The 21,646-nt window shown below is 35.5% G+C and overlaps 2 protein-coding genes across 7 annotated transcripts in view; one reads left to right on the forward strand and one right to left on the reverse strand.

Moving 5' to 3' along the window:
* glt1d1 (glycosyltransferase 1 domain containing 1) overlaps positions 1–5,650 on the reverse strand; it is a 35,216-nt gene extending 29,566 nt beyond the window's left edge. The window contains exons 1-5 of one of the 6 annotated variants that reach the window (XM_015366438.2): positions 5,593–5,650; positions 4,094–4,180; positions 3,264–3,415; positions 2,230–2,335; positions 1,655–1,717 (exon numbers count right to left, since the gene is read on the reverse strand). In XM_015366438.2, coding sequence (XP_015221924.2) covers positions 1,655–1,717; positions 2,230–2,335; positions 3,264–3,415; positions 4,094–4,161 — 389 coding nt within the window. In that variant the 5' untranslated portion in view covers positions 4,162–4,180; positions 5,593–5,650. Of the gene's footprint in view, positions 1–1,654; positions 1,718–2,229; positions 2,336–3,263; positions 3,416–3,949; positions 4,065–4,093; positions 4,384–5,592 lie in introns of those variants that run through there. The other 5 variants (XM_015366437.2, XM_015366441.2, XM_015366436.2 and 2 more) reach the window with 5 other exon arrangements.
* Positions 5,651–5,827: 177 nt separating this feature from the next.
* Positions 5,828–21,646, forward strand: part of slc15a4 (solute carrier family 15 member 4) — a 37,722-nt gene continuing 21,903 nt past the window's right edge. The window contains exons 1-6 of the mRNA XM_069182128.1: positions 5,828–5,986; positions 6,600–7,209; positions 10,537–10,832; positions 12,103–12,274; positions 12,843–12,944; positions 17,907–18,075. Of these exons, the coding sequence (XP_069038229.1) occupies positions 6,646–7,209; positions 10,537–10,832; positions 12,103–12,274; positions 12,843–12,944; positions 17,907–18,075 (1,303 nt within the window). The 5' untranslated portion in view covers positions 5,828–5,986; positions 6,600–6,645. The remainder of the gene's footprint in view (positions 5,987–6,599; positions 7,210–10,536; positions 10,833–12,102; positions 12,275–12,842; positions 12,945–17,906; positions 18,076–21,646) is intronic.

A 21,646-nucleotide genomic window follows, 5' to 3' on the forward strand; every position in this document is an offset into this window, starting at 1 on the left:
TAGGTGAATGAATTTCATGAGGTGCGCTGACAGAGGTATTTGAAGTCAAAATCCCACATTTTGTTACCCACAGGCAATTAACCAGTTAGACATCTAGATGGGTGTCTTGATGTCTACAAAATCAAGACACTACAAGAGAAAGACTTTTCTGACTTTTTTATTGAAAGCAATGTGTCAAATGCACAAAGAACATTAATAATACTTGAAATATATACGTTACCAGATGCTTTGCAATATTCATCTTAGGAGCCAAGTTTACAATAGCAGCCACGTTTGCAGAGACGACATGAACATTTTATTTCCCATTACCACCATAAACACTAGTTGATTGTATGATCACTGAATACTTATTTAATTTTAGTCAAAACAAAATACTGTATTGTGTTTGCTGTAAAGCACTGATAGCTCACAATAATTCACAGTCAGAATTTTGCAAGAAATAAAATTGCTAAGAATTCAGTGTGATTTATTTTTTGTTGAAAACACTATATAAATTGTATATAGTTCAGATGCAATTTAAATTGTAACAGTCTTTTCCTCTGTTTTTTTATTTTTTTAAGGTATTCAAAGGAAGTATTTTAAGTATAAAATAAAATACCATTATAAGCATAAATGAATCCTGAAAAATACAATCTGGTACAAAATGGCTTCATGAGCTAGAGTACATTAAGAATTTCAGAAAATGTATTTGTAGGAAAATTCTTATTGATGGTGTTTAACCTCTTCTTTCTGCATAGAAAGGTGTTTATTATGCAGTATTCTTTGAGGAAAGAAAATTAAAAAAATGTCTGAGTATTTAAGAGTCCTTTGATTGTTCCTGTCTATTTTTTCTGCATGCCAAAAGGCAGCTTTCAGCTGTAGTAAAACGACCTTATAAACTCCCCCTGAAGGGTGAATGATAGAGCATGCAAGCAGCAAATTTAACAACTTTAAATTATGACCATTTTGTTTCTTACAACAAAAGCTGGGGAGAAATGAATAGTACTTTAGATTTGTTTCAATTTTATTCTTTAAATGTATACTTATATGCGGAAGAATTTAAATAGTATCGATACAGTAAAAACAAGACACCAAAACGTTTTCCAGCTGGGGTACTGTTCTGCTGTTCAAGCGTTAAGCTTTATTTGTGAGCATTCTCCCGATTCCTACATTCAAACCCAAGTTCTTAAAGAACGTCATTGACACAACAACATAAAAATAGTTACAAACAAGAGGAGATAATTTGGCCCATCTATATTGCCTTTGTTAGATAATGTATTTCGACATGGCTGGGATGCTTGTTCTGTATACCTATAACCCTCTGTGTAAAGAAATGGGTGTACAATAATGGGTATAATTCACTTTTTATGTGCTCAGGTTGGCGTTTTGATGGTTGATTCTGAAGACATCCCTTAAGTTGACATGATCATTGCCTCTGAGCCCAAGAATGTAACCAACAGCTCTTCTACGAACTGATTTGAGAACAGCAATATTTGTTGTATCTTGTTACCAAAACTGTACACATTATTTTAAACAAACTCCTAAGACTGCCTTACACAGTTTTCGTATAACATCCTTTCATGTAAATTCTATCATTTTTAACTATATATCCTAACATGTCACAGTGCTTTTCTTACACACAAGGAATTCCAACCTTCAGTCTTATTTAACCTACCAATGTCTTCTACTACCACTTGACTTCCTGGACATCATTCTTGTGAAAGATCCTGATCCATTTCTTCCATTAAAATATTCAGTGAATGCAGACACAGATTTAAAGAAGCAATCAATACATGTTAATTGATTGGTTGGGTGAATCACATGCCTTTCAATGATGGTAAAAGCAGAAACTGTATTACTTGTTTCAACAAAGCAATTCTGAATACAAAAGCACTGTCAGATCTTTATTTTCCTAAGAACTAAGAAGGGACTAAGAATTCTGAAGACTATGAAATTGAATTTCTTGATCTATATTTTTACATTATAAAGATTAATTCAGAGAATTGAATAAAAGAAAATAACCTTAATTATTAGTGGTTTTAACCTGCTTTAATATCTCTCTCTTATTATAAAGATAAATATTTAAGTATAATCCAGTTTCTCAGTGTAGTGTTGCATTAGTATAAAATCCTATTTACACAGTTAAAGGACAAGTGCAAAGACATCCTCTTAATGAAAATTATACCATCAAAAGATAAAACAACAGTCATACTGTACACATTGCAGGATCAAACAAATATTTGGATTTACCTTGCTTTCTTTAGCACCTTCCCCATGACTGCTCGTTTTGTTTCGTCTTTTACATCTTCGTTAATGTCTGTTCCTCCAAACACAACACCAAATGGAGCTTGGCAGTCTAGTGCAACATTAAAGCCAAATTAAATCCAACACTATAAATGTCCTCCTTCTCTCATGTTGGAAACCAGTACTAGGTCACTCTGTAGTTCTGCAACTGTACATATTTTTATATGTCTTACAATAAAAAAATCAAAATAGATTACCCACAGGTCAGTCTGAGTCAAAATACATCAGTTATTGCAAACTTCAATTACAAAGAACATACCAATTAAATTATGACAGAAAAAACAATTAGCTGCATCCTGTATTGTTTGTAATGTGCCTTTTGCAGATATGTGTATCCTGTCTTCCTGGAATTTAGCTGCAAAAGCGGGATTACTTTATTCTGTGACCTATGAAACTATCAAGACGCATTAAAATTCATAGTTTGTCATATATAGATGTAATCATGAAATGATTATCAGACAACTATTGGAATGGTTACATTGGTTATAATTTGATAAGTTGGAACACAACTTAAAAGTATAAGTTTAGACAAAATGGAAACAAAAAACATTAAGCAATTTTCAAAAGCAAAACTAAAATTATTTCAGAAGGTTTGCATATTCCTTAGTTAGCAACATCACAGTGGGTATTATGTTCTTAGACTCTATTATTTTTGTTTACATCAAATGCACAATAAACTTTTATTTTCACTCCAGCAACAGGGCAGGTCAGGCAAAATGGAAGGCTGTGGGGAATGAGCTGCTATCCTCAGACCCTGATCGGTCACGTAACTCTTAAAAACACTGGGAAAAGCAGCTTTTGGGAGAAGGAGTCTCAGAGTCTCACAGAATATGACATAATTAACATTTTACGTAATACAGAATTTATAGACAGCCAGCTCTGGTTTGCAATGAATCAGATTGCTGACACTAAACAACATCTCATCTGGAGAACTGGAGAAAAAAAAATCAAAGAAAAAGAAGATGAAATGATTGTTTCACCTAGCAGGAACCTGCCTCCTTTATAAAGATGAATGGCGAGTGCAGCCTGGAAGAATGGCTCTTCTGCTATTAAATGTGCCACCTTTTCTGAAGACTTGAGATCTGCTGTATCTTGAAGAACACAGGTGTGACCTACTGATTCGATGTGCTCTCTGAAAGAGAAACAAAGTTCAATAAAGTATAGTGATTTACCAAATCTTTGTGTATTAATCTTCTTCTATCTGATTCGGAGACATACAGTATTTAATTTGTTACATATATTACACATACCAACAATTTTAGAACTTAAAGTGAAAATACGCGTTTTTTAAATATAAATAATGTATTCTGCATTAGAAAATGTGAATAAAGAGGAAGGTGCCGATACATTCACTGAAAAAGGTATCTAACTCCAAGATTGTTACTCAAGAAAAATACTTGCACCAGTTTGACATTGTTTGGGTAGAAGAGCATTGTATGAACAAATTCAGGACATGTAGATAATCGCGTTATAAAACGTAAATAGGACGTTTGCCTACTTTTAAATTAAAATAAATATCCTTGCAGAGAGGGTGCCCGCTTCGCAACTTTTCCGGTCTGGATAAGCTATTTTTCCCACAATACTTGTTTTCACTATTTTATCTTCCCTCCGGTCAAAACACGAACATGAAACAATTTTCTCCCCAGTGCATCACGAACAGCTGTACCTGCATACCAGCTCGATGGATATCCCGGCAGGCATTAATTCGAGATTAAAGGGTACCGCGCAACGATGTTAATGCTCGCAGGTGGAGAAACCTTGCTCAGACTTGCTGCTGTGTGATTTCCACATGCCTTTCTCCCTTTCTTACCTTATTCTTTCAGCGGTTGTACAGTTCCCCGTATTTTTACTCAAGCAGGCCAGAAAGAGCAACTTCATAGTGGTATTAAATTGTATGCTAAAAAAAAAACCTTTACAGTCAGTCACTCCGTTCTTTTTATTTTTAAAAACAAGTTAGGTAAACACGTACACTTATTACATTAACATCATTTAAAGCTAATTAAATTGCCTCGCACTCACAACCTTACTGAAGTCCGCCTAGATAAATCTTCCCACTAGCAACACCTACACAACGTCATTTCATACCCTACCGATAAGGTTATACTGTATTTAGTCCCACGTCTGCTCAGGTGTTTTCCGTATTATCCTGTATCAACATGTTTGATTTTACGAAGTCTGTTTTTCTGCTCCACACAACTAACATGGTAACATGTTCAGACAGGCACGGTCACTTTAATTATCGTTTAATTTGCATAGAATTATTTAATTAAGAAAATCAGTACAGTAGTAGAGATGCACGGTGAAGCATCATTAAACTTTATTGTTCAGTGCTACATGCGTAACTGTGTGAATGTGGTCAAATAAATAATAAATATGGGTAGCTTAACCTCCACTATAAAGATAATACAAAATAATGAAGAAAATAATCCAAGAACTCCCCTACCACGCTAGAATGTCTCAATTTTACATTTGGGTAAACATCCAATTGAAAAATCTGTTATTTCGGTGTGTAATTATTCTTATAGCGAGCTAATGCCAAGTTTGTGGAGACACTAGTGTTAACTACAAACCTTTTCTCTCTACACCTGACATTTCTTGATGACGATACTGTTGCTTGATTACTCTGAAAAGTAGTTTTTTAATGACACTTCAAAAAAACAGGAGTGCTAACAGAACACCAACAGTGTGCCCTAAGGTCAATGGTGATTGTTCAACAAAAACACCAAAAACTGTGAGAAAGCTTGCAGCTTTTAACTATATTTGTCTTCCCGAATACAAATGCATTGTCAATTACTCAAGAATGCATTCTGGAACGATGAAACAAAAAATACAGTGATGTAGACTTCAACCTAAGCTTATTGAAGTTTAATATGATGTGCGATTCATCGATACAGGCGCGATAGAAACTTAACATCAAACGAACAGCATAAGATTGTACGAGCGAAGTTTAATTCTAGGACTAAGGTCGTTGTCTTTCATGTCTACATTGGTGCTGCATGTTTCTGAATTGTGTCAGTATTAGAAAACTATACTGAAAAATGTTAATCAGTCACAGTTCTATTCTACCAGAGTTTTGTAAAATGGACATTTCTGCAAGCACGCTTTCTGAAAACGTCCATGTTTCTATAGAAATGTCTCAATGATATTTTCATAAGGTACTCTCGCTGCAACCTAGCTAATGCTAAGTACAGTAGGCCTGCAAATCAGTTGAATATTTTAAATTTCAATTTGAATGGTACAATCGCCTATAATCTTAAAATGCTTCATTAGTAACCAATATAGTTAGGTTTGTAATGTTAAAGCAATTACCAAGAAAATATATCACTGCCACCTGCGTTCAATGTTAAAATGAACTGCGCGTGTCTGATTGCTCGTCCCGTATAGAAAATGTATGTTTACAAGCAATCCAGGAAGTTAGAAATCAAACAGAAGTGATTGACAATGATTTTGTCCAATAGTTGGGCCAGATTATTTCACTCGAGCCAATGAGACTCCAGTGAACCGAAAAGGGGCAGTATCAAATGTCACGCGGTGGTACTATGACTCTGTGTTCATTTTTGGACCAGTTTGTGGAAGTAGAGAAAGTCTGTTTCTGTTCCTTGTGTGGGGGGGTTCTCGAAATTAAAACTTATTTCGACAAATCTTTTTTAAAATAAAAAAAATGAGTAAGATACATGGAGGTAGTTCCGAAGACCGAACAAAGGTAATATACAGCTCTAATATATAAAGCTATTCACCGGTTAAAAAGGGCATAGATTGGTTAAAAAGTTAGCTGTCGTTAAATGTAAGTTTCCGTAACTTTCAGTTGTGTTGCCAGTGTAGTCGGAATCAGTTTTTTTATTAACTACCTTTGGAGTAACTTCGTGTAGCATGTTTTATGGTTGTTGTTGTTTGGGTATTTTAGTTACAAGTGAGTATTTAAAAAAACAGGTTCTTCAGTCAGCCCTGCATCTAATACTGTAATATATTAATGTCAGTAGCACTCATGTGGATTATGCAGTTAACACTGAATTACAGAATTGTATGTTAAACATCAAGCACATTTCCTGTTAACGCAAATTCCATTCCCTTCGCGTTTTTGTTATTATTCCACGTATGTAACTTCACTAAGGACTAAGTACACATAAAAAATAACAACAAGACAGCCTTCTCATTTCTTTTTTAGTGGTCTTGAAGCCGATTTAATTAATGAGTGAGAACAGGGTTTCATCATCTTAAGGTGTTCTGATCTTTGTCCATCTCTAAGATCCCTTGGGTCCGTGTATGAGATGTGAGATGCAGTGATTTCTGTTCCTTTTCCTTCCCGTTTATGGCAGGTTTAAGTTCCCTTCCTAGAAACTCGGGACGGACATTGGAATAGTCATGGGGAGCCGGCATGTCAACGAGAGTACCCCTCTGCTGGAACCCCCAGGGAACGGGACCAGGAGCCCGGTTTCAGTTTTCCAAGGCCGAAGGCTGGCCTGCGCCGCCATCCTGGTGGCAGAATCCCTGGAAAGAGTGGCTTTCTACGGCATCACCTCGAACCTGGTCCTCTTCCTCAATGGGGACCCTTTCCTGTGGGAGGGCACGCAGGCGAGCCAGGCTCTTCTTCTCTTCATGGGCGTCACCTACCTGGTGTCGCCCTTCGGTGGCTGGGTGGCAGATGCCTGCCTGGGCAAGTTCTTCACCATCGTCGCCAGCGTGATCCTGTACCTCGGCGGGATGCTCCTGTTCCCCTTCATTACCGCGCCGAAGTCCATGAACGCGCTTTGCGGGGACATCAAGGCGTTCCCGCTGCAGCCCCCCGAGTGCCTTAACGGTACCGGCAATGTTACGTGCCCCTACCGTCAGCCGTACTGCGGGCCTGTGATCTTCAGTGGGCTCATCCTGATCGCCATAGGTGTGGGATCCATGAAGGCCAACATCACCCCGTTTGGAGCTGATCAGGTGTGATTTACAGCACAAATCTGACAAGAGTGTGCTCTTGGCATTCTGAGGCTCTTACTAGCCCCATTTAATCTTACAGCCATTTGAAATAATAATCCTGCTATTAGGTTGCTGGGGCTTCTTTCATTGAACGTTTTTCCCAAAAAAAATTCAAAAACAAAGGAAGCATTGATTAATCGATCTTCACTTTTTATCGATAGAAGGAATGCAAATTTGTTTATACACCTAGAATTAGCGCTGGATCCTGTTGTATGACAAACGGGTTTCCTGTGAACTAAGAAAAGGCAGGCAAATGTTTTAAGTTTATTTAAAACTAATGGTTTCGTACAAGAGGTGGTTTCAAAGCAGTTGGCAGAATTATTTGGCTCAGGCCATTTATGAAAGTTTATTGAATTGGCAATCCGACAATGTATGTGTCATGTGTCCGTTAAGGAATGAGCCGCAAAAAATTAGTTCTTAACTTACCTTTAACCTCTTGCTGTGGTTCCAAATGTGTTCATTTCATTACCTATAATGACAATAGAAACAGTAGTGGGGTCTAAATTTTCACTTTTTTAAAGTCATTTTTAGATTAAATTACATTTAATAACCTTTCCTTATGCTAATGGTATAAATAAATAGGGTTAATTTGGAATAGCTTTTTAATGTTCATTCTCCAATTAAATCTAATTTTAGTCTTTCCAAAAATTGTCTGTAAAAAGAATTACTTGGTTAAACAAGATCATTAGTTTCTTTTTTTCATATCATATGATTTTTTTAGAAGTATTGAGAAGTATTGATTTTTATTAATTTCCATGTATTTGAAATATATGTTTTATCTATCACTTGAATTGTTTTTCTTTAAGTTTAAAACACGAAGTGTTATTAAATTAGTGTGGACATAAGCAGTTAGTATTAGTGTAATTACATTTGCTAATTTCAAAACCCTATCATGCCTTAAATTCATTAGTGTGACTGATAAATGAAAATGATTCATTTTAAGGTTTATGCAGTGGAATCTACATGACCAGAGTTTTTTCAATATAAAGTTGTACAAGTACAACATGTTTTATCACTTAAGTAAATGTTTTATTTTAAAAGGATAATTGTTTGGCAGAAAAAGGCACATTGATTTATTTTATATCTTGGTTCCAAAGTGCATATGATTGCTGCAATGTATTGAACTTTTTGTGTGTTATCTCCGATTATTCTTGAATTCCCAGTTAAAAAGAAATAATTATCTTCTGTAAGAGTAAATACAATAACAGTTTCAAATCAACTACCTGTATATAGGGATCACATAAGCCTTTTAATTTCTCTGGTGACCCCTGGGTTTCTCCATATGTTTCATTGGCATTGAATGATCATTCATTAGTTTTATCAATTTCATGTCAGCAGACCTATCTTCTAAAGTAAGTCAAGTAAGCCTAAGTGAGATAGATGTACCAGCTCATCCTAGATATGTACAGTGGGGTTTATGTCTGGCAATCAGGGCATTCATAGCATAACTTGCTACTTATGTCCCAAGAAAGTCATTTTTAAACGAGCAGTATGTGGATGTGCTTTGTCTGTCTAGAATGTGGAGACTGTAGAATAAGCCTTTGAGAAGGGCAGCAGGTGATGTCCTAGGGTCCATATGTAGTCAAGTTGCCATCAGTCACAATGGCCAAATACTTCTGCCCCAGACATTCCCACTTTGTAGTGTACACATCAACACATTCTGTTGTGTCGGTGACTATCGGTGAATTCAATCTCTGTGTGACTGTTCGCCCCCCTCCTCACAGACTGCTTATTGCACTGGTGATTGTGACATGGGCTTTCTGAAACAGTGGGACTGGGAGTGCAGAAATGAAGGTGGAACATCATCATGTGTCAACCTTGGTGTGGTGTCAGGACTCCTGGTGTCCAGACCATGGCTTATGATTGAAAGACCATGTTCTGCTGTAAAGTGTTTCTGGGTTAAAAATTGCAGGCTGGAAATGCCCCATATGGCAAGCAACAAGATTTCTATTTTTTGTCCAGATTTTCACCAGACTTCACATTCAGCAGGTTAAATCATCACCTGTGCTCAGTCAACTGTCTCATTAACAGTGTGACTCAGTGCTTATCCAGCAGAGTCACTTAAGTGTATCAAGTCAGTCAATTGAAGAATGATCAGTTAATCAGTATACAAAATCTGTGCACTTTATTTATCTAAAAACGTGTATAAATGGAGCAGTGCTGATGCTCTGTGTACAAATGTTTGCTTAAGCATAATTGTAAGGGCTTTAAATTAACCTTGTTTTATTAAGATAAGTGTGAGAATTGTCATGTCCCTTGAGGAAGTGCTTATTAAGTAAGTTATTTTGGTCACTGTTTTTTTCTTTTTTCTTTTTTTTATGGCAGTAATCCAAGAAGCATCTGAAAGGATTATATACTGAAGGCTAAATTTTAGCAGAATAAGATTGTCTTGAAGTAGTGTGCTCTACGTCTCCCACACCACACTCTATTTTTAGATGTGTGTTTTCTTTATATCAGTTAGTCGTATGGTTCTTTCCCTTGCTGACTTTAAGAAATATTAAAAACAGTGTTGAATTCAGATTTTTATCATTTTCTACAGAGGGAGGTTAAATCCAGTTTCTGTTGAACTACATGTATGGATCATTGTGTAAGGCTATACTTTTGACGGTATTTTTTCACAAACTGACAAAGGGTCACCTATTCATTTTGTTGATTTATTTATTTTGCCTCCGACCATTTAGAGGTCCACATTGTCACTTTCTTGCATCATGAAAACAAAAGCCTGTATTATTTTTATAATCTGCCTACTTATTTTTCAAAGAAAGCATCTTCTAGAAGAGAAGAACCCTTTGGGGATTATGATGTGAATTACAAAAATCCATGTTTCACAAAAAAATGAAATCCACAAGTGGGATATTGAATACAAAACAAAAAAATAAACATAAACTATACCAAGCTGCACTTCAGAATATATTAGCTCATTGTGTGATAATCAAATGCTGCAAAACATCCACAATATATCATCTGTGTAGAAAAATGTTAAGCTAGAAACAAAAGTGACCTGAATTTTGAGATGATCAGTGTGCCATTATGTCATTAGAGTGAATGTTTGTCCTACAATGACATAATGCATTCTAAAGTACAGATTACTATATTTTTGTTTAGAACCTGATTTCTCCTTTAATTGAAAGATATAAAGTCATGGCTTTGATCTAGCTCTGTCACTGGTAATCTTGTAAATCTGGTGATTCATAGAAGTCGTGTGCAAGAGGAACTGAACACAGAAACAGGAATTGGTTTGGAATATGATTCTGAAAAATATTTGTTTTCTTTTGCTTTCGTGCACAGGTGAAAGACAGAGGTCCAGAGGCAACACGAAGGTTTTTCAACTGGTTTTACTGGTGTATAAACCTGGGAGCTATTGTATCACTGGGTGGAATAGCTTACATTCAGCAAAATGTCAGTTTCAATCTGGGCTACATCATTCCCACCGTCTGCCTTGGCGTTTCCTTCCTGGTCTTCCTGTGTGGTCGGATGGTCTTCATCACCAAGCCGGCTGATGGCAGTGCCTTCACTGCCATGTTCAGGATACTGGGCTATATCTTGTGTTCCTCCAATCGGCCAGCAGAACCCACACTGTTAAGGTAAAGGAACGGCCATTCAACAGTAGCATACGTATGGACCATTTTAAACGCAGACTTGCATCATGTCTTTTTAAGACATAAGGTTCATTTTGTGTCGTTTTTAGTGGTCCACTCAGGTTAAAAGGTGGGATTTTTGCTTTAATGGTACATGGGGTTCCCTTTATGAAAATGAAAACTGGTTGCACGCAGCATCTCTCAGGAGAGAAGAGCATTGTTTAAAATTTTGAAGAGAAAATGTTAATTTCTTCAGTACTTTTATTTTGCTTAATGAATGATTTTTTTGGTGTATTTTTTGATATTTCAGTTTTTTTTATAATCCTTAATTTGATCCCATAGTATGATTTAATTCCTTGATCCCTCTGTGCTATTGAAGTATTATGTATTTGTATAATTCATCATATTTGGAAACTAGAGGAAAGGTATTCCCTTGGGCTGTTGCATGACTGTGAAGCAAAATAGGACAGTTGTCTTGAAACCTGACTTTTAGTATTATAAGGTGTCCAATCCTGAAGTCTGAATTTCTTATTATGAGTATGTTCTCCAGAGGTTGGGATTACTTGAATTGAAATAGGTTCTAGTTATTGTCCTAAATCTGGTAGCTTTTCTCCAATTTACATATGAATGTGTCATTTTATATAGATTTTCAGAGGAGGTATTTTGTGTTTATATGTCTCAAGCATAAATCTTTCACTTTCTGCTACTTTTATTAGACATTGATTAACAGCTAGGCCCTTTTTATTGCAATCTGCATTTTGAAGTTTAATATACAATGTAATCAATATTTTTGAAATATGGTGACATTATCACTTACCTGTTATTTAAACTCTACCTTTGTTTAAATAAATACTATATTTAATAATTAAAAATTGCTGTAATTGTAGGGCCACAAAACTTTGTATGAGACAAGCATTAGATGCTTTCAGTTTTGTTCATAAAGCTTTTACAGGTGTGCTAATCTGTAAAATGTAAAAACAAACGTATGTGCTAAATTGTCTTGAAAAACACCACAGAAATGTTGAATACCAATGCAAATCTTTTAGCCTATTATTTTAAGTGTTATTGAAAGGTAAACTCCAGTGAAACATTTGTAATGTGGACTGTAATTTTCTATTTCAAGAAACGGTTGGAAAGTTAACACAATTTTATTCATATGACCTTTTATCTTTATATATCCCTAACAGTAATAAAATAGTCTGTTCATCCTTCTGTTATTTAGTCTCAAGGCAAAGGAAAATTAATAAGCAATCTTCTCCCAATATTCGTTCTTCAGACACAGTCGAAATGGATTGTCTTCATCACGGCCTAAACCCAGTTTACTGGATACAGCTAAAGAGTCACATGGAGGACGGTTTACAGAAGAGAAAGTAGAGGAAGTGAAGGCTCTTGTCAAAATAATTCCTGTCTTCCTGGCCCTTATCCCATATTGGACCGTATACTTCCAGGTAAAGTACTGTCTGGACATTCAAGTTCACTTGTCTGATTGCACTCTCAAATCACTATACAATGCTTTGCTGTGATGCATAGGCCAAGGTCCCTGTGTTACTGTTTTGTTCACGTTTTACTTGTCTGACTATTCTTTGATAAATCAGAGACAAGTAAGATTAAATTTCTACTGAATGTACATCACATACAGTATTAATGTTTAAATGTATACACTTCATGCTTTTTGGTAATGTATTGTGACTGTGCATTAGTATGGCCAGCTTTTAATGAAAAATAAAGTGTAAGAGAAGTAAATGTAAAAAGTTAGACCGTTTTAAAAATGTAACTATGGAATGTGAGGTATTGTACTGCATTTTACAGATATGTAAAACCATTTAAGACATTTACTTTTTGATATATACAGCATTATTTCTTAAAGTGATGCATTCTATAAAGTATGCATTATAAAAGGTTAGGATTCTATTGTGGTTCTGTGGTCTAGACATTCCTTTTTTGATTGGTTAAGAGAGGGAGAGAAAATGGCATGAGTGTAACGTGTGCTGCTTTTGTCTCTTTACTCAATTATAGATGCAGACCACATATATCCTCCAAAGTCTGCACTTAAGAATTCCTGCAATCTTTTCAAATAGTGCAGGAGTAAATTCTTCTAAAAGCTCAGCCTTGCACACGGTAAGTAAAATAAGGCATGTCTGTAGAGAGATAGCAGGAGGAAAATAGTCTTTTGATGAGAACTTTTACTGTGAGTTACATTTTTACCAGTATCCCTCAAGATGGTACAAGCTCAGCATGTTAACGCAAGCTGGTGTCTGAACATATCAAGGTTAAAACGCTGCTACGGTTACATCAGTTTGCTGTCTTACCTGCTGTCATCTGATGAATTGAGCTCGCAAAAAGCAATATTCACATGGGTACATAGCCTTTCATAGCAGTACAGAAATATTACAAATGCAATGCTCTGTTTTTAGAAAATTGACAGTCCCATCCCAAACTCAAGTACACACATTTAAAAGAAAATGAAAAGAAAAATAAAACATCAGTGTTTCACTTGCCTCGCAGCCACCTGTCATGTTCCATGGTCTTTTTAGAGGCCTTCTTTATGTGTACTATACTGATAGACCTACCCTTTCTTTACTCATGACATCTTATGACTGAAGACTGAATATGGCTGTAGCAGAAGTTAAAATAATGTAGAAGGGCTGCTTAACCTTGTAGCCTACATAATGCTTCTGGTGTTCTTATTTTGAGGTTGCGTTTGTTGTATGGGCATTCAGTCATTAACACACACTAATGCAAAATGAAAAATAAATATTGTAGCTTTTATGGTGCTAGCTCATATTAAAGCCATTTGTTTTTAGCAGGAAAGGTTCAGCAAATGTCACATTTATTTGCCAGCTTGTGTCCTTAGTTTGGATACACATTAAATTAATTAAACACTCTCAACTCTGGTTTTCCGCATGTTTGCAAGCTAAGGATCTTGTAATGCAATGCACAGCCTGCTAATTGTGTATTATCTTGCCTGGATCTTGTCTACATTTTAACTGCTGTCTCGTGTTATTTGTTACCTGTGCATATCCCTGCTTGTTAATTCAAAATGTTACATTTAAAAACAAAAGATTTTATAATACATTATGAATTCACTAACACATGGGCAAAAAGGTTTCGTCATTACTTTTTAAACTAAACTATAGATCAGGGGTTCCCAACCGCGGGTTCACAGACCCGTAGGGGTTCATGGTGGTACTGCAGGAGGTTCGTGAGATTGTGATGGAAAAGTCAATGTCAAATTGAATTCAATTAAAAATATATATAAAACCAACAACAGAATTAGCTGATAGAATTAGCCTCATTGTTGAATGTCATGTGATCATAAGTTGTTAGCATGTCTTAATCATACGTGTATCAAAATGAGCAGATTTGTGGTTAATAAAAGAAATACATTGCACAGTTTAACTGCTGGAGGAGGGCAAACTGATTGATCTCACTAATGACAGTTTTTTACGTCAGACCTACCGGAGCTGTGGATGTATCTTAACATCATTTTGGTTGGACCCTGCTGTTTCATTCCCGTACCCTGAGCTCACACAAAAAGCCTTGAAAATGTATAAGATCACTTTATTAGCCATATACAATTTCTTGCATTAGGAATTCGTCTTTTTGCTTACCCCAGCTTGCTCTCCATGACTCACACAGAAAGAGAAAGAGGCCTGGGGTCAGAGCGCAGGGTCAGCCATTGTACTGCGCCCCTGTTTATTCTTTCACTGTTTGCAACCACATACTTATGCGAGTGTGGATTTTCGGTGCTGGGATCAATAAAAACAAAGCAGAGATCAAAGCTTGACGTGAAAGATGAGATAAGAGTATGTCTTTCAAAGATTGTCCCCAGGATTGATAATCTGTACAAGACTCACCAGGCACAGGTGTCCCATTAAAAAGGTAGGTCTATACCAGTGCAAATGAGACATTGAGTGAGCTTTAAATGCTTGTTTTGAGTTGTTAAATAGTCCTATTAATAAATAGGGGTTAAGCTGACAAAAAAGCTTGGGAACCCCTGCTATAGGTTAACTACTACCAAAAATAGATGATGTATCAGATATACTGTAGAGATTTATTTTTGTTAAATCTTTGTTAAAAAATGCTGATGACCTATTGCCAACATCCTCTTTAGTGTCCTGACTGTTGTGCAGAATCAGGGATAACTAATTTCATTACCAGGGATACTCACCATTCGGTTCGTCATTCAGTTAGTCAAACTACGAATGTCTTCACACAGACTTCCTGCTACATATAGTGTGTGGAAAATGTGATTATAACCGAGGAACAGTTTATCACATGCTGAAATTCATTGCCTACAAATCCAGTCAAATCCAACAAACGGTTCACCACAGAGCTTTGTTTTATCCTTGTTTTTTTTTTTCCAGTCATAGTGGTATAGAATTTATTCCATAGAAATACTACTTTTTGATAATCTTTTTATGTTCATTGTGATGTTGTATGAAGGGGATTATCAAGTAACTCACTTCACCAAGTGACAGGAATAATACATTTTTTTAACTCTTATCTAAATTCAGCATTTCTGGATATTGACTTCTTTGCATCATCATTAATTAGAAGATATTTTGTTTAATATGTATCTAGAGAAGTGGTGTGTTTTATCTTTTAAAAAGAGCAATCTGAGAAGATTAACCTTAATGCCAAACCTTAGAAATTAATGCAAGAAACTGTTTGAGTAACCATCTAGCAGGAACCCTGCTTTCCCTGTCTTGGGGAAATGATTATTAATGTGAAACGTTTAGAGTTAAAAAAAATACAGGTATATTTGTATCAGTCTCCCTTGGTACCTGTGTTAGCAAAACAGAAGCTATTACTCCACCTCATTTTATCCTCCTTACGTTAAAGAGAAAAGGAGAAGTGAAAGGAACACTTTAGTCTCATGATGTGGAAGTTCTAGTATTGTTTGTGGTATACTGGCATTCAGCTCTGAAGCGGATAGAAACAGTACCACTGCTACTGTATACACACGATTCACATTTTTAAAATAAGGTCTACATAAATTGAATAAGTATAAATGTTGTATAAGTATGTTCCACCAAATAATTATCATTTTAGTTTCTAAATGCCTACTTTTGTAAGAAAAAAAGTGTGAGTATCATCTCTAAGAAATCTTTTTTTTTTTTTCCCCAATTTGAAATCGCACTATACGTTAATTGTGTGACTGGCTTGGTTAACTGTGTACAATGGCTTGACTTAAATGAAACTGTTTTCTTCATATATTCATGAGCTTGAAGACTTTTCTGTGTTACAGAAAACAATATAACATGTTTACTATAACATGCCATTTTCAGTTTAGTAGTTTATTTAACATGCACCTATAACATGATTCATTATTAATTAAGACATCTTTATCTCTTTATGCATTGTTTTATTTCTACAAATACAATTTGAAAAATATGTAGTGCCTGTTTTTGCTTGTTTAACCTCCGTCTTGTGGCATGAACTGTTGTCTTGTCAGTTCCAGAACATGTAGCTTTAAAAAAGTGTCTCAAGGTTGATGGCCGGGATGTGTACAAGGGAAACAATCTAAAATTCATGAAACCAAGAAGCTTTAAGAACTTCAGTGGATGTCATGCCACTATACTTCCCTATATCGCTTCCTCTGCTTTGCGAAATGCGATTTGAAGCTATGTTTTTTTGCTGCTTTATTAAAGTGAGATAAGAAAATATATTCTTAAACATGGTAGAAAAAGACAAAACCTTTATAAAAACATAAAATAGGGTATCCTGACAAAAAAAAAAGCATGATGGAATCGTTTCTATAGCATATACAGTAGTAAATGCCCTCTTGTTGAGAGAATAGTATTTATTCCACTTGTTGTTTTCCCAAGTAAGTCTGGGACTCATCAGTCCAATATTCTGTTCTCTTGCGAGAAGGGAAATGCTCCCACGTGTTTAGTCTGAGCTGAATTAACAGGAGGATAAAGAGATTCCTTTCCCCCCATGTTTGTGCCTCGCCTTAATTAACACTTACTAATGTAAATCTGTTCCCCTGTGACCACGGGGCTCTGTTGGGATGTTTCTGCCATTCAAACAAGGCTAAACTCATTTGTAAATAACCCTTAATTAGGGTATCTTTAAGCTGTTGAATATGACATTGTAGGGATTTAAAAAAAAAAACTTAAATCCTCAATGGCACATGCTGCTACAGAATGGTAAGTCTGAGGAATATAAATTTAACTGGGGAATAAAACTGTACTGTGGATAAACTATTAAAAGGAATGAAAGAGGTTTTGGGAGCTCAGTATGCATACAGAATGAAATTAAATTTGTGAAAGAAATCAGCTATGCAGTCAGTTGATTAATGCATTTTTATTTATTTTGCATACATTGTTCCACTTTGAGAGTGAATTCATCTAATGTTATATCAAAATGTTCTTGTTAAACCTCACACATTGACCTTGCAGTTCTGGTAGGTTGTTTTTGTGCACAACAGACTAAATTGTCATTTTTTTTTCAATAATTTTATCAACTTAACTTAATTTTTTTCCCTTCATGATTTATCTCTGAGGCTTTGCTACAAAGATGTGTGCTTTTAGCTAAACAATTGCTAGAAAGTTCATATTTGATCCCTGTTTATTGTTAATATAAGCTGCATTGTAAAATGTACATTATGCTAAATATTTAATGTTTTATGTACTCTATTGGAATATGCTATTTTTGGACTCGAATGTGCCAGTCTTATATTCTGTGATAAAGAGTGGGTTCATTTCCAAATCAGGGAGGCTGTGGTTGCTCTTGAGTGAAAAGTTTAGTCAAAATGTTAGTCTAGTAGAACTTGAGAAAAAAACTAGTTTGTCTAAGTTTATAAAGTGCCACCTTTAACTGTTTCTTTTCTTTTATTGATATTTTTGCTGTCCTTTAGATTATTCTCAACAGAGTAGATATTTAATAGTATTACGAATAGCATGCATAGTATTGTACAGCTCGAGGAGATGCATTTTATACTAGTGATAACCACATGATGGTGCTAACACAATGTCAAGGCCAATGAGGTTATACATTTATTATTTCTTTATTTTGGAATGTTCTTTTTCTTCACTTACACTTTTTGCATTTTTGTTTTCTTCTCTGGTTCAGTTTCCCGCTGCTTGGCTCACTATGTTCGATGCCCTCTTGATTCTCCTGCTGATCCCCTTGAAAGATAAAGTGGTCGACCCCATTCTGAAACGAAAAGGCCTGCTGCCATCTTCCTTGAAGAGGATTGCAGTGGGAATGTTCTTTGTCATGTGGTCTGTGGTCGCTGCTGGTAAGCACTGAGGAATTGGGATCTCTAGAATGGGAGTGATACATTTCTAATCTAGAATAGTTGCACTTAGTGCTGCTGCCTCACAGCTCTTGGGCTCTAGATTCAGTTCTGGCTTTGGTGTGAAATTTGCATGTGCCGTCTGTGTCCACATGGATTTTATTTCGGCAGTCTGGATTCCTCCCAGTGTCATGTTAGCCAGATGACACTGTATCCCTAAACTGGTCCTATGTGCTTGTGCATGTGTGGGTTTGTGTAAATGAGCGTCCTTTCCATGATGTGTTCCTGCCTTCTGCCCTCTTATCTGCTGAGATGGGCTCTGGTATGCCACATCCCTTACCAGGAAGAGTGAAATTAAAAAACAAGGAGTCTAACTATTCTTCACATGGAAAACAATTTTAGCTATTGACACATTAAGCTGTTTTACCCATATCATATACTGTAATTAGCTCCGCTGCAGTTGGGCAATATTTATAGGAAATCAAGCTTTTGATGTTTGTGGATTATTCTCATTTAACATTTTAAATTAGCTGGCATGTGGTCAGTGAGGGCTAAGTTAATTGTGTTATCTTCTGCATAAGTGAATACATCTTTTCATGCAGAAAATTAAAGTTTTACAACGATGCTTTGTTTAAGCTTTATGCATTAATTATTGATAAGCACGTCTCTGACAAATCTAACTTGCTGTAAACAATCCAGCAAACTAACTTAACTGTACATCACATCTGCGTGAGTGGCAAAATGACAGGAGAAAGTGTAAGGGAAGGGAATACTTTTAAAAAAAAGCTTTTTTTTTATATTTACCTTTTTTGAGATTTTGAAGCTTGAAACGTTTGACCAGTCGCTGTTCTCTCCAGTAGAGTTGTTCTACTGCCCTTGCCTGCTCAGTGCATAATCAAGGACCCAGGAGGTGGTCTGTCAGAGAGGTATTAAAATTCTTTGTATTAAAATGCCAGCAGCTCTTGTTGCATGGATGAAAAACGAAAAGGTTTGCTTTGTTCCCCAAATCTCTGCAGGATATAGAGTTTGTTCTGGCATCTGATGCTATAGCTGTTTTTGATCGAAGTGACAGAATCCTGGACCAGTTCTGTGATTGCATGTATAATAACCTAGTGAAAAAAGCCCATGATTGTTGGAGATTATTTGGTGGAAATATTTGCTTATGAAATGTGTTGAAGCAGTCATTTGCAGGCTTCCTTAATATTTATGTGTTAGATTTTAATTGCTCTTATTTATGCATCTCCGATATTTTATTACATCTTTGTGGATGAGCAGCGTGCCTCATGTGAATCTATACTGTTAAGAATTAAGTATATTAGTTTTGTTTACAGCTTTTATATAGTATTAAATATAAAAGATAGGCACTGTCTCCATAATTGTTTTAGGGTTAATGAATTTTATTTTTCATGAATTGTGTAATTTTTCTCATTGCTTTTCACTGATGATGGGAAATTCCAAAGTTTGTTTTTGAAAGAAAAAAAGGAACTATAGTTAACCCACATATTGTAGTAGCTCACAAAGCAATCACTGTCTTTGAGTCATGTGGTTTTCTTTCACACATTGTGTTACTACCTGTTATATTAGGGCAGGAACATTTGATTTCCAAATGGGGGTTTCCTTGCAACTCAAAGTATACTCTTAATATACAGTTTTAAATCTTTAAAGGATGAATACCTTTTTTTATTTTTAAGTTCTTCACTGGATAATGTGTTTATATTCTCCAGTGTTCGATACTGGTATCTTCAGCTATTAGTGAAGATACTGCATGGCAGCATGTAAAACAGTAAAGTTTTTTTAACTGAAAACCTAGAGTAATTAAAGGAGCTATAAATATAAAGATTATATCTACTGTATATAATCTTTATAGACAGGTATGTAATTTTTATAATAGGTAAACCATTCTAGCCACATCCCATGGCTCATCATCAGGACCGATCTTACCCTGGTTTTCAGGCGTGAAGCGATCAGAAAGCACGAATCCCCTCTGGAAAGAGATAATGGTCCAGCCCCAGGCAGTGCTGGTCCTCATTTGCACAACTGGGTGAACTGGAGCAGACGGTGTAAAGCTCTTCACTGAAAGTACAATAGCAGATCCACAACAGGTCCTTGAACCCACAAGCCATGGCTTGTGAGTCCAGAGATTTATCCAATATAATAAAGTACTGGCCCAAAATTAAGATTACTACTAGAACAATCTAGTAGTTACACTTGATATTTGCCTGAGGCTTCTCATTTCTACCCAATGGAAACTTGCCATCAAATGCAGAGTTTCAGATTTGCATTTTGTGGGTGTTTTGAATTAATTGAGCTTAAGTCTTCTTTATTTGTGCATATTTTATATATTTTTTTAGAAATGTCATTTTTAGTTATTGTATAATTTAATAATCTAAATGAGATTTTCATCTGATTAATTTGAAGACATCCTCCTCTGAGCTAATCATTTAAAACTTCTGAAGTGTGTTTATCTGTTTTCCTTTTTTTTGTAGACAGTGAAAATAGTACACCTATCACAACAGTGAATATACACACATCATAGAACACAGTATTTTGGAAACTACGATAGTGTGCAATAGTTTTAAAACCCATGTGTGTTTTCAATTTGATTTTAAACTGAGTTCTCATAACTGATAGTGTATTGTCTATTGTTCATTTGAAAATGAAGTCAAGCAACTCAGGGGCATTCTCCAGCTAGAATTGAACAGGTTCACATACTGTATATGAATCTACAGTAACTAATGCTCATGTTTTGAGGATATAATGTGCTTCAATGAGAGAATGGAAAGATCTTTGGTTTCAATCCTTTTATTGGCTGAATATAACCTGAGGTTTTATTGAAATTGTGAATTTTCTTTTGTGTAGATAAAATGTATTTTATGGTGGCACTACTATATTGTATGTCCTTAAACTTCAGCAACTGTTATCCTCAGTGCCACCAGAAATAACTTTTGGTTAGTTGTCTTAATCCAAAAACCCAATTTAAGTATTACTGTGTATGTTTCAAAGTTATGTTCTGGAATGAAGATTAGTATTATGAATTGCTTTATTATTTTATGCTTTAATTAATTTATTCATCCATGTGTTTATTTTATGTTTATTAACCGTAAATGAGAGAATTTGGTGATGGCGACTAGTGTTTTTCACTCCCGTTTGTCAGTCTTTTTCTGAGAGGTAGTAAAACAACACAAACGCTATCAGTTTCGTGATCATGTGCATTTTTAATGGTTTGCTCTAGTATAATACAGGCTTCTCCAGATTCGGTGAATGTAACGGCAGTACAGTAGAATTTCTAAGAAATGACCAAAATCTGAAAGTAGATGGAGCATAAAATATTTTAATTATATAAAACACCAGTTAAATGACTTTTTTAAGGAAATAAAAAAAAAATTCAAACCCCCACATGAGACTAAAACTTACTAACCAATTTTAACAATGTGGTGTTGTTGTTCACTTAAAATCTGTCACGTGCTAATTGGAGCATTAAATATCTCCGGTTAAATATGTTCTGACCTTGCACACACAATTGTTTTCTCATATATTTGTGCTGGACTGCTACATCACTTTGAAGCAAGGGGAG

This window comes from Lepisosteus oculatus, chromosome 22 (genome assembly GCF_040954835.1).
Source record: "Lepisosteus oculatus isolate fLepOcu1 chromosome 22, fLepOcu1.hap2, whole genome shotgun sequence".
In the NCBI taxonomy this organism is placed as follows: Eukaryota; Metazoa; Chordata; class Actinopteri; order Semionotiformes; family Lepisosteidae; genus Lepisosteus; species Lepisosteus oculatus.